The following is a 13,147-nucleotide window of genomic DNA, read 5'->3' as shown; positions in this document are numbered from 1 at the left end:
TGAAAATGAGGCCAATTTAGTCAGGGTGGATGTGGCTCACACCCAGCAGTTGATGGGAAGGTGTGATTACCAAGAGAGCTCTGCTGTTTCCTTTTCTAGTGTTGTTTTGCAGGTTTTCTTTTTGGAAAAGGATGGCTACTTTTTAAAAAAATGCCTCATTGTTTTTACAGATACAGACTAACACAGGTATTTCTCTGAGATTATGAATCCATGAGTAATGTTTAGACAATTTTCTATTAAAAAAAGAATATAGTCAATGAGTATGCCATTTCTGAAGCATAAATTAGCCCATTTAAAATGTTGCTTTAGGAATTTAAAAATGTATCATATCATTACTGACAGTGCTCCAAAGATGGAACTGGAAGAATATACATCAATTCACTATTATCAGTCCCAAAAGAAACAATTTACTATTTTAATTCAGCATGATATTTTGTCTTCTATGACTTATTCAATCATCAAACTAATATAACTAGAAGGAAATGAAGATATTTCATGAAAAACTAAACTTGATTCAAACTTGATTTTATGTTCATGAGAGCTGGATGAATAATTTACAAATATTTCAATTGAAAAGTTTTGTGAAATTTATTGAATGAAATATTCAGTTTCTATTTTAGTTTCCTACTTGCTCACCTCATTTCTTCTGGATTACTTTCATTTTACATTTGGAAATAGTCAGGGCTATGGATTCTTCAGTTTCTTGTACACATTTGCGTTGCGTAGGTTTTTAGACTGGATGATAATAACATTGATAAGAATTTTGGAAACAGATAATTGATACGGTTATCTTTCATTCAAATCTAACTACTGTAAGGAGGAGCCTCAATGAAATTACAGATTTTATATACATCTACCCTTTTTGTCCTAATAGTAGCTACTGGGATATGACAAAGCATCATAATTAATTAACCATCTGAGAGGAAGCAAGCTCAATCAGGTATATCCAAACTGTCAGTGGAAAAAAATGAACAAAAAGTGTATTCCGACTGCAAACCTAAATATTAAGATTTTTTATTTGTAGTCTGGTACAATCCAAAATGCTCAGGCTCATCTACCTGCACACAAGAAGGAAGTCTCTGTACCAATCTACATGTAAACTTTCAATATCTTATGTGATAGCATTCTATTTTATACCCCTATACATAAATATCATGGGTTATTAAAGCAATGCAGAAACTCAAGCACTGGTGAGTGTAATATAGTAAGCATGAACAAATTTACCACCCACACCAGCACTCAAGACTAATTTGAAAACATTTGAAGATCAAAATAATGTTCACTTGAGGTTAGCTCTCACTTAGTGCGATGTAGATAGCATTCCAAGCCACAGAGAATGAAATCAAAATGGCAGAACTGATCTAAGAACTTTGGGCCTGATACCACGCCTGTTCTGCTGTTGTAGTCAAAAGGACCACAGTATCTCCACAGCTGAGGATTCTGGCATCATGGTACAGGAGATGTGAAGCAGTTGGGGCTATATGTTTTGGCAATCCTTAGGTGAGTTTACATTTGTTTTCGATGATAGGGTAGCGCTGCCTAGTTAAGAGGTGCTTCAGACTGCTCTAACCTAAGGCAGGACTAGCGGAGACTGGCCACCAGATTCAAGGAGCTATAGACCTTATCTGGTAGATCACATAGTCCCCTTTTGATTTTATCCTTAAACTCATGGGGCAATTTTTTTTAATGTACTTCAGAGGTCAAGTCCCATTTTTCAAAACTAATACAGGCATTTAGGAGACTAAGAGTAATTGAAAGTAAATTTTAACTATTCACCATTATGGTAAAACTTTTAATTTGTTTGAAGACAAATAAATGATCTATAGCTTTAGGAATCATAAAACAATATAGCCTATTTTGGTCCAAGAAGATATGTAGTTCTAAATTTGGCTAGGCAGGATGTATTGGAAGGAAAAATAAGGTAACAGCGACCTGTTATTGAAGTACACAGCATTGCAACAGCATTAAGAGATTCACAAGCAGAGTATCGTTAATTTCTCACAATCATAAAAATATTCCAAAAGATTAATCTATGGAATTTGGCAACAACTAGCTGTTGAGATATATGCCAAATGATTATTGCACACATATTTAGTCTTATAGTTATTAGTAGTCACATAGATTTCTCTCTCTGTGGAAAGCCTGTTAAACTCCTATTTAAAATTCATTTTCTGTGAATAACAAAGTAGCTTTTGTAATAGATTTCTTTGCTATTTTAGAGTCTCACCCCTATGTTGGCCATGACATTGTAGATATAACAAAATTAGGGAGTTTCTTTTCAATTGATTGAAAAACTTCCCATTCTCCTTGGCCACTAGATGTCTCAATTTTACACAAATATTTATTCTAACATTTTATGAAAGCAAGAGAAACAATGCTCTTCAATAAGCCATTGTGATTATTGAACATTTTTCTGATAGTGAAAAACCGCTTGAGCAAGAATCACTATTGCCAACTGTTGTAAGTTTTTTGTTTTTTACAAGAACTGTAGTTTTATAACAATAATATTATCTCCTTGAAATCTCCTTTTAGCTCTGGATTTCTGACTGATGTTCCACTTCTAGCCACAGCCATCAGAGAATACAATAGGGAGCATATCATAGACCAGTGGTTCCCAACCCTTTCGAGCATAGGGACCTTCTTTTCATTCTGTTAAAATTTTACAGGCCCCTCCAAGGGGAACAGCAGGAAGTGGTGGCATGCACTGTTTCCTCAGCTCTCGCCCCCTCCGTCTGTTGCCCATTCACGGAGGAGACGATGAGGGGGCTCTCATGGCCAAAGGCAGCTTCTGCCCTGGCACTCTGCCCTTGGCTGGGCATAGAGTCCTGGGGGAGAAAAAAAAAGAAAAGGAAAAGAAAAGAAAAGTAAGGACCAGGCCCACCATGGGACTAGGGGACGGGAGAGGGCTGGGGCGTAAACAGCAGCACAATTGGTGACAAGAGGATGATGTACCTCTTGGGGTATCAAGATCCCATCCCTAAGGCAGGAGGCAGTGTGTGTGCAGCCAGTTCTTACTTTTCTTTCCTTTCCTAAGCTTTCTGCAGATTCCCTACAGTACCGTCGTGGACCACCAGGGGTCTGCAGATCATAGTTTGGGAATCACTGTCATAAAGACTAGGCTCCAGGCCTGGATGCCATCAGGAAAGGCAACTGCTCAATCAATTGTGGAATCCTTTTCTTCCTTGTTTGTGTGGCCAGTTCAGAGGAATGTGGAAGCAGCAGATCTTGGGCAGATGAGGCAGCTGGAAGTTGTGTACAAAAAGGAGAAGAGGCAGCTCCCACCTGCCAGCTCTCACATACACTTAGTGTTGTGCTAATAAGCAAATTGTTATGGGAAGGAGTTGGGAAGAGGGCAAGAAGTGAGTCCAAGAGCATGTCTCCTCAACTTCTCCAGTCTGCAGTAGTCCACTATTTCACCATTACTGCTGAGCTCCTGTATGGTGGTCAAGAGCATAGTATGTGTGAGGGGTGAGATTGGCACAGCAGAGAAAGGGAAGGAGGAGATGGGAACTGAACCAGCGGCAGGCTGGACAGTGCAGTCAGAAGCAGAATGAGAGGGAGACAGGAGGCAATATCCACTGAAGGTATGGAACTCTGAAGGGGAGATGAAGACAGTGCCAGAGATCAGGGAAGATTTTGAAGTAAGAATGTTAGAACAGCCTTACTGGGTCAGACCAAAGGGCCAGCTAGCCCAGTAGCCTGTCTTTCAACAGTGACCAATGACAGGTGCCCCAGAGGGAATGAACAGAACAAGTGAACATCAACTGACCCATCCACTGTTACCCATTCCCAGTCTCTCTGGCAAAGGGAGGCTAGAGACAGCATCTCATCTATCAGTTAGAAATAAAAAAGGGTGGTTTTTTTTTTTTTTGGTGCCTTTCAGGTTTAATTTTCTGATATACATGCACAGAAATGTGTTTTAAGTTAGAAAACAGTCCAAAACATGAGCCTTAAAAACACTCATGATTTTAAGTCAATCTTGTCACAGGTTTGACAATATTGAAATGGTAGCCTACTACCTAACATGTAAACCCTAGTGTAACTTCTGTTTGCACTTGGGGACTTTAGAAAGTGCATAGTAAATTCTGTTTCAGATAGTTTAGTAACTTGTTCCTGAAAATCAAGGATGCTAATTATAGATTGGCTGCAACATTCAATCATCATTTCTTCTACAAAGTGCTTCTAAGACAATTCACCGCAAGCACAGTTGTACATTTGAATTAAACAATCCATTGACTTAGGCTGTACTCCAAAAGTTTCTTTAGCATGAGAACAGTCTCACTGTGTCACATTGTGTTTTGTTTTTGAAAGACTTCATTGTGACTATTCCCATGATTTAAGTGAAATGTGCGTCATTGAGTCTAGGCCATTCCTGTTTTCTTTACAGAATTCTCAATATTCTATTGAATTTTTGTCTTTCATATTGTACATCTTTAGGCTTCTCCCCTAGCTCCCACATGATTATTGTCAGTTCTTTTTACTTCTTGCCCGTTATCATAAGTGAAAAACCACAGAGGACAGTGTGAAGTTAATGCAACTTACTGGTGTGACTTAGCCAATCTTTATATCACTTCCAGAATTGCTTGCAGCCTAGGCCATGCTATTGTCCTCCCTCATCACCCCCTCCTTTGTTTCCAGTTTGTCCCTAAATCTCTCTCTACTTTGTGTAGGAGGACCAAGTAAATTCACATGGAAAACGCTCCATCTGCTTTCTGTAGTGGCTAAGAGTTGGGGCCATTAGCTCCACCATTCAGTACTTAAAATGCTTAAAGGGATCATGCAAAACCAATGAGGAGTCCTGTGGCACCTTAGAGGCTACTAGAGGGCATAAGCTTTCATGGGTAAAACCAACTTCATCATGAAAGCTTATGCCCTAATAAATCTGGTAGTTTCTAAGGTGCTACAGGACTCATTTATGCAGCTACAGACTAACATGGCTACCCCCTGAGACTTAAAGAGATCATATCATCTTAAATACGGACCACAACTGAAATTATGTAAAAAAACAACTTCTATAAATCTTACGGTTATAGAAATGTTTAGGAAACAAATTCTTTTTATATAACCACTTTCCCCCTATAATCGTTGAAACCCAGACAGTGCAGCAGTGAGACCTAGAAAATTAAACTTAGTATAAAAAAATGTTTATGGGTGAAGGGTAAAATTGTCCTAGGCCGTCTAACAATAGGCAATGAAAATCTAAGTTGAGTGAAATATAAATACAGAGCCCAGAAAAACAACAAATGAGATTTTTTTTAAATTACTTCACTTCTAATAATTTAAGATGTCATTAATAACAGATAAATAAATATGCTTGTTTGCAAGATATAGTTTTTATTGGGACACTGTCCCCCAAACACTGTCTTATTTTCATATCATGCTGAAAATATGCCCCTGGCAATGAAAATTGATGCTGGAATTCTTACCAGATAAAACCCTCACTGAAAACTATGGAAAATTTTTTTGGATAAGTAGTGCATTTTTGGTCCATATACAGTATGTTCAGTGAAAACCACAGGATAAAGTGAAGCAGCTGCTATTTTCATGGCACTTTCTCAGATAGTAAAAAAATAAAAGTTGAATATACAGGCAGTCCCCGGGTTACGTACAAGATAGGGACTGTAGGTTTGTTCTTAAATTGAATTTGTATGTAAGTCGGAACTGGTACATATTGTAGGGGAAACTCTAGCCAAACATTTCTCCAGAGCTCAGTTTTATTCTCCCACACCTCACTTCCCTCAAGTCCTTTATTCTCAAGCTAAGGTGTCTGCTGAGAAAAGCCACTCCGCATCTCCCTGGTCTGCTGGGGGGGGGGGGGGGGGGGCGCTAGCTTCGCATCTCCCTGGTCTGCTGGGGGGAAGCAGCTAGTGCGGGGTTGCCTCACCCCATTTGTAAGTAGGGATCCGATGTAAGTCGGATCCATGTAACCCGGGGACTGCCTGTATACCATGAAAAGACTTAAAACTTACTGCACAGCATTGTGCCCTCTACTGTTAGTACATGATGGCCTAGAATTTTGGAGATGAAACTCAGATTGAGGGTGTGTCTAGACTACAGAGTTTTGTCAACAAAAGTGGACTTTTGTCGACAAAACTATACCTGCGTCTACACTACCACTGAGTTCTGTCGATATAATGTAACTCAGCAGTTTTGTCGACGCTGGTAAACCTCATTTTACGAGGCATAACGCCTTCTGTCGACAGAGTTCTGTCGACAGAAGGTGTTATTGCATGTAGGGTTGTGTCTAGACTACAGGGTTTTGTCGACAAAGCACCTTGCTTTGTCGACAGAACTGAATGTAGTCTAGACGCTCTTTGTCGACAGAAGCTTTGTCGACAGTATCTGTCGACAAAGCTTCTGTCGACAAAAGCCTGTAGTCTAGACGTACCCAGAGATGCAAGCTTCTCAAAGCAGGTGGTACATGCTGTTCTGGTTCAACTTCAATATCCAATCTGATTGGATCTGTGAGGGTTGGGCCACAGTTGTGAAGTTTGAATTCAGATGAGAATTTTCTAGTCTGGGAGGAATTCAATTTGATGTTCTAATCTGGGTTTATCTATACCATTAATGTTTCTACTGTGCAGTGTTTCACCATCAGAGTTAAATCTAATTCATTTGAATTCTTCTTTCTCTCTCCAAGTAGACTTTGTCTTGAATCACCCCTTCTTCTAGATTTCCCCTGTCCACACACTACTAACTGGGGGAGGTGCAAAATATTATTCCCCTTCCCCTTCATGGAATAACTAGAAGACTCAACACTGACAATGGCGGCTCCATGGGATGCCCAAACCATGTGGGCTATCTCTGTGTCTCTGCATTTCATCTGGTGCTGGTAGCTTCCTGGAAGCATAAATTCTCCAAAGAAGCTCTGCTACTAACTTCCTGACTGTAGTAACCATCATCCCAAAAATATATGACAGCCCCAAACTATACTATCCTTTCTTCAGAATCTCCCAGAATCTGAAGGAGGGGTAGGTAGTATGCGTCATCCTTCTGGCCATACCAGTCTCCAACTACTCCCCAGAGGTATGAAACATCCTCTAGGTGATCCATAGGGGAGGGCAGGATGGTGCTATGGTTACTCTTCTGTATCTCCCCACCCCACTACGTGATTAATGGAAGCTATGCACTGTATCAATGTGTAGACTTTGGGGAGAAGTACAACCTGGGCATCTGGACAGACTTTTTACCCGAACCAGCATGGACTCTAACACAAGGGGACTCAGATTGCACATACTATTCACTACTTTAATCAGAAGTTTGAGATCACGCATCAAGTAATCTTCCAGTTGTAAAGAGATTGTGAGGGAGTAGAGAAAAGGAGGGCCTAGCATTCCAGGTGTTAAAGAAAGCCTGTGGGCTCAGCTAGTTCTGTCCTGCTTTACCTGAAACCAATGCTAGGCTTTAGAGTGGGAAGAAAAGGAAGGAGCCTTGCACAGTTTGGGGGTGACTAGCAAGGAGGCATGAGCTTGGTTCAACAGTCTGAGGGCCCAAATCAGTGTCTGCCCACCCAGCAGTCATGGGAGCAAGTAAGCCCTACAACTCTACTCCTCTGGGAAAAAGAAGGGGAACCTATTGGAAAACTCCAAATAATGGTAATGTGAACTCTTGGGTCCATTCCCGAAATTTAAGAATTAAAATTCTTGGTATGCCCACATCTTGAGTACTACATGCAGATGTGGTCACCTCATCTCAAAGAAGATATATTGGCATTGGAAAAGGTTTAAAAAAGGCCAACAAAAATGGTTAGGGGCTTGGAATGGGTCCCATATGGAAAGAGATTAAAAGACTGGGACTTTTCATCTTAGAAAAGAAGAGATATGATAGAAGTCTATAAAACCATGATTGGTGTGGAAAAAGTGAATAAAGAAAAGTTGTTCCCAAAATATAAGAACTAGGGGTCACCAAATGAAATAAATAGGTAGCAGATTTAAAACAAACAAAAGGAAGTGTTTCTTCATGCAGTGCACAAACCACCTGTGGAACTCCTTGCCAGAGGATGTTTTGAAGACCAGGAATGTAACAGGGTTAAAAAAAGAACTAGATAAATTCATGGAGGTTAGGTCTATTAATGGCTATTAGCCAAGATGGGTAGGTACCATTGTAGGAAGCCAGGTGAGGTGTCCCTAGCTTCTATTTGTCAGAGGCTGGAAATAGCTGACAGGGATCACATAATGTTTCTGGGGTCACTTCCTCTGGTATCTGATATTGGCCACTGTCAGCAGACACGATACTTTGGTCTGACCTAGTATGGCCCTTCATGTGTTATGTTCTTAAAATAGGGAGTGGCTCAGAGTTCCTGGGCAAGGAACACAGGGGAACAAGGGAACAGCCTCTCCCCCTTTTTATGCCCACCTACTCTGTGACCTAGCCCCTAAGCTACTCGGTCCTCAGAGCTCGGGCCACAGAGTGATAAATCAGATAACAGCTAGATATTTGAGATGGAATCTTTTTAGCTGATTTTCATTGATGACAGAATGAAATGTATCAACATGGAAAATAATGGGGGGAGAAAGATAAAATTCACAGTTGTCAAGTGTTTGTAAAATGTACATGAATATTTACCTTTTGAGGAAGAGTTATAATTCTCTTGTTCTTCAATGAATTAAATGCATGGAATGATGGAAACAAAAGAAAGAAATCAGCAAATTTAAAGTTAGACAAATAAATGTATTGCATTTGACAATGACACATACAATAAGCTGTATCAGAGCATACATAAAAGTAATGTGGAAAATCAGGATGATAAACCATGACAAATTATAAATACTGAATAGTTATTTAAAATTATGAGTAACAATGAAGATACTAATGGTTAGACTGTGGAGTCTTTGCTTCTCCTGCTGAATGCAATACAGGTTGAACCTCTTTAGCTTGGCACCCTTGAGACCTGATCAGTGCCGAATCAGAGGATTTGCTGGACAATGGAAGGTCAATATTGTCCAGCAGTATTATCAGCACTTCCACTGCTTACTGGACTCTTGGAAGACATTTAGGGGTAAATTAGAGCTAAATAACAGCACAGAACACTGAGAGCCAAGACTGGTGGCTGCAAACAAACTTTATGGAACTGCAGGAAAATTAGCCACACCTAGGGTTGCCTGGTGGTTTCCACAAAAATACCGGACACACTTGACATTACATCACAATCTACATTAGATCTTATTTAGAAAATACCAGACATTTATATTTTCTCAATTTGTTTCCCAAACAGAAAGCTCAAATACTGAACTGTCCGGTTTAAAACCGAACACCTGGCAACCCTAGCCACACCCAGGATAAGTGAACTCATGCCAGGCCACGGATGTTGCTGGACAAGAGAGAGAGGATCAGAGAGGTTCAACCTATAGTGCCAAACCCAATTGTACAAAAATCATTAAGTCAAGCCCCCTAAAATGGAGACATGTTTTAAAATTACAAGCTTTGGATTTTATTTGTCTTCTGATTTCTGAGTCTCATGGGTGTACATTTTCTCCACAAGGGTTAGAAACTTACTTTTAAAATTGAAAGTTGCTCTTCTCAATAAATCACTTACCACTAGAAAGCAGGATGTTGAGGAAAACACCAAATATGAAACTTGTGATAAAACTGTGAGAGTTGGCAACACTTTGGTGCTCCCTCACAAATGTCGTCAATTTTAAGTCAAGGGGTTTACTCATGTGACCTTCAGTATGAGTAATGTTTCCACAACCTAGCTTCAAATATTCAATGCCATCTAACAGTTTTCAATTAAACGAGGGATATGAAGACAAAACAAAAACAATGCTAAAAGACTCGAACTGAAAACTGAAATAATATCTTCTTTTGTTAGAAAGCTCAAACTCTGTTCTTAGTAATTCTGGATTTATAACGGTATATTTGAGAGCAAGATTTCACTGACAGGGTCTTCCCCAAGCATAGCTGCCATTGTCTGCAATGGCATTACAGACACCAGTATAACTAGTATTCTGTGTTCTCTAACTATGAGGTATATAGTTGCAACTCAGTTTTATTATTTAACAATACTGCAATTCTTTGATATGAAATTCTATCGTTTGTCCACAGATAACGTTGAAAATAATTTGTCAGTATATGTCCTAACCTCCATGCAATGGAGATCTTTAAATGTCTATTTTATGAATGTTTTCAGTTTAGTTTATATAAACTGTACCCATACCATAGAAACACTGGTATTAAAAAATATTTTAAAATAAGAGGCCTCTCAGTTAAATGGAGTTATTATTTAAAAGTTACCTTAAAAATATATACAATAGTTAATTTCTTATTATTGCATATCACCATCTGCCAGTAAATGCATTTCTTTAAGTACATTCCTTTGATTTTCTTTCAGACACATATTTCTGTCCTGCAGTATATAAGAAAAATTATCTTGATTTTAAAGGAAAATTTCAAGAGACCATTGCTGTAATCCATTTCTAGATAAAAAGCTGCTTAAATAAATATTCATATAGCTGTCCTACCTGAATCTAAATTTCAAGCTGTGATTTAGATTTCTGTTAGTACAAGATCATCTACTGCAATATTTATTAAGACATTATTCTCATTTTCTCCAATGGGAGATTTTTCTAAGGGCTACTGGATCAGGCGCAATGCTATTTATGTAAGTGTAAACTGGCATAACAACATGTCAGTAATATTAAAACAACAAAAAACTTATTAAACCCAATGAGGCTTCTCAAAACCACACTGCATCATTATAAGAGCTATGCAATGTGAAACCATACTATAACGAAATGAAAAATCATTTTATCAAGAGTCATATGACAGAACAGGACAGTGATCGGGTTTGTCTAAAGGGATTCTTGAAAAGTAGTTTAAAAATAAATACAATCATCCAGGTGTCTCACTGTTTCAGAAATTTGAATAAGGTACAACAATCCTTTTCTTAACCACATGCCTCTCTGTTATATTCATTTGTCAAAATACAACCTGCTTCACCTAAAGATGGGCTTAGGAAAAAAAACTGCTGTAGACCACCAGCCTGTCTGAATTTCCTTGAACAATAAGGGTGGATAGTTACAAAACAACAAAGTATGGGCTCAACCTGAAATTCTTACTCAGGTCAGACTCCAATTAAATCAGTTCTTGTTGTCATTGAGAAAGGACTGAGTAAAAACTGCAAACACAGACTCTAAGAACAAAATCTATGACACTGTACCAAAAGTTGTGATACGACGGTAGAGAAATTCATAGTTAATGCAGAAACTCCACTCTTTACTTGCCACTTAAATATGATGTATTATAGTAACAAGAGTGATTCAAGCCTTTTAGAATCACACAGCACAATGTGACAAATTGAGAAAAGAAACTCTTTGCTGAAGCTTAGAATTTCATTAATTTAACCACTGAGTTGAAAAATCATGTTATTTTATGTCCTTTTTAAATATTGCCAATTTAAACGAGGAAAGAAAAAAGTATATAATTCAAAACTCTACAAGTTTGAGTAATGACCACTGCATGGTAGCTTATTTGCAAATACTTACAGATGTTTAGAAATGTAAATTATGTAAAGACACCTGTAGACACTAGTTTTCACTTGCAGACCTCTTAGGCCCTGATCCTGCAATGAGAGCCACGTGATCACAGGAGTCTGGAAATTTTTGCCATGATACAGTTGGCATACTTGCATACCAAGTTTCATACCACATTTGCATTTCAATGCACAAATACACTAAAATGTTATCATGACTTTCACTCAAATTTCTGTTTCTTGAGAGGCACTCTTAGTCCCGAGTCTGAGTGCTAACATTTTACATATTTCAATAGGTTAAAAACACTATTGTATGTTTTATATTTCTTCTAAATAAACTTATTTTAAACACACACACACACACACACACACACACACACACACACACACACACACACACAGTCATTGATCCCCACTTGAAAAGACCCCCCAAAAGTTCATTTTCTAAAAATTATGCCATTTTGGCGTTTTAAGGACAAAAAGATATCTTACAACTGGAATTTTTCCCTTACCTGTAAAATTGGGTTCTGGGAATGCCATCTGATCATGGGTATCTCCCTGCCTTTATAATTCAATGGGATTATCGCCATCCTTTACTCTGAGTTTTCTTCTCTAAGATTTTCTATATAGTATTTCTATTGTTATGGACATTTCTAAACTGACAAACTTGCTCAAAAGTTGACTTTCAATTATCTTCAAATTGAAAGTGTTAACTTATCTGTCATTGTCTGATACAGGAAATAAATCAGAATTGGTATTTTCAGTTCTGACAATGACAAAAACTAAATTTCTGAGATACTGTGTGAATCCTGTAAAAGAGGTATTAGAGTGGTTGCCACAATTTACTATAGAATAAACAGCTCCACAATAACATTAATCATCATGACAAAAAGTAAAACTACCACCAACTTCTCACTCCAACACCCACTTCCCCCTCCCACAGCAAGACCTTTACACAATACTAAAATTGTTTTACTGAAAGCTGTTATGTCTTCTATGGAAAATCACAATGAATGATGTCACTCACAGTTAATACGCATTGCCATAACCTTTCTACAATGATTACTATAGTCCAGAAAGTGGATTTACCTGTAAAAACATTTGTATTCACCTCTCTTAGTACCGGAGAATTAACATGACCTACCATATACTCATAACATTATCATACACGGTATTCCCTTCCAGTGCAGGATGTCACGATTTACCAACATTATATGGCTTTATTTACAACTGAAGGAAATGCAAATAACATTGAACCTAGAAGTGCAGCTCTCCATAACATTAACAGATTGCATTCAATCCTGCCATCATCTACAGATATATAGCCCTGATGTGAATTGAAGTCATTATGGACCTATCCAATGCCAACTAAAGTTAACAGAGAATCTTCCACTGACTTCATTAGTTTTAGATTACACCCTAAATTAGGTCTCTTAGTTACTTCATTTTACATTGAGACTGCATTGTTGGGGGTTGGACAATTGTACCAAATGGCAGAATGTGATCCACTAAATCAAAGCAAGTATTTTTATAGTATTTCATTGAGTTATGCATCATAGAAATTTATATGGAATCATGTCTGTCTTTAATCCCACAGTATTTAAACAGTACCATTTTTCATGTTTGTTTGCAAAGAGGTACTCACACACTCTCAACCACAATAGTAATTTGAACAGA

General features: G+C 38.2%; 1 protein-coding gene across 45 annotated transcripts in view; it reads right to left on the bottom strand.

The window, feature by feature from the left end:
* The window catches only part of RIMS1 (regulating synaptic membrane exocytosis 1), a 468,693-nt gene that overhangs the window by 120,882 nt on the left and 334,664 nt on the right, over positions 1-13,147 (bottom strand). For 19 of the 45 annotated variants that reach the window (XM_089777124.1, XM_075923731.2, XM_089777114.1 and 16 more), the window contains one exon: positions 8,566-8,595. The exons of the other annotated variants lie outside the window; for them this stretch is intronic. In XM_089777124.1, the coding sequence (XP_089633250.1) occupies positions 8,566-8,595 (30 nt within the window). The remainder of the gene's footprint in view (positions 1-8,565; positions 8,596-13,147) is intronic. 45 annotated transcript variants of the gene reach the window in all.

This window comes from Pelodiscus sinensis, chromosome 3 (assembly GCF_052426305.1).
Source record: "Pelodiscus sinensis isolate ZL-2025 chromosome 3, ASM5242630v1, whole genome shotgun sequence".
Taxonomy (NCBI): domain Eukaryota; kingdom Metazoa; phylum Chordata; order Testudines; family Trionychidae; genus Pelodiscus; species Pelodiscus sinensis.
This window is presented reverse-complemented; position numbering and strand designations above follow the sequence as displayed.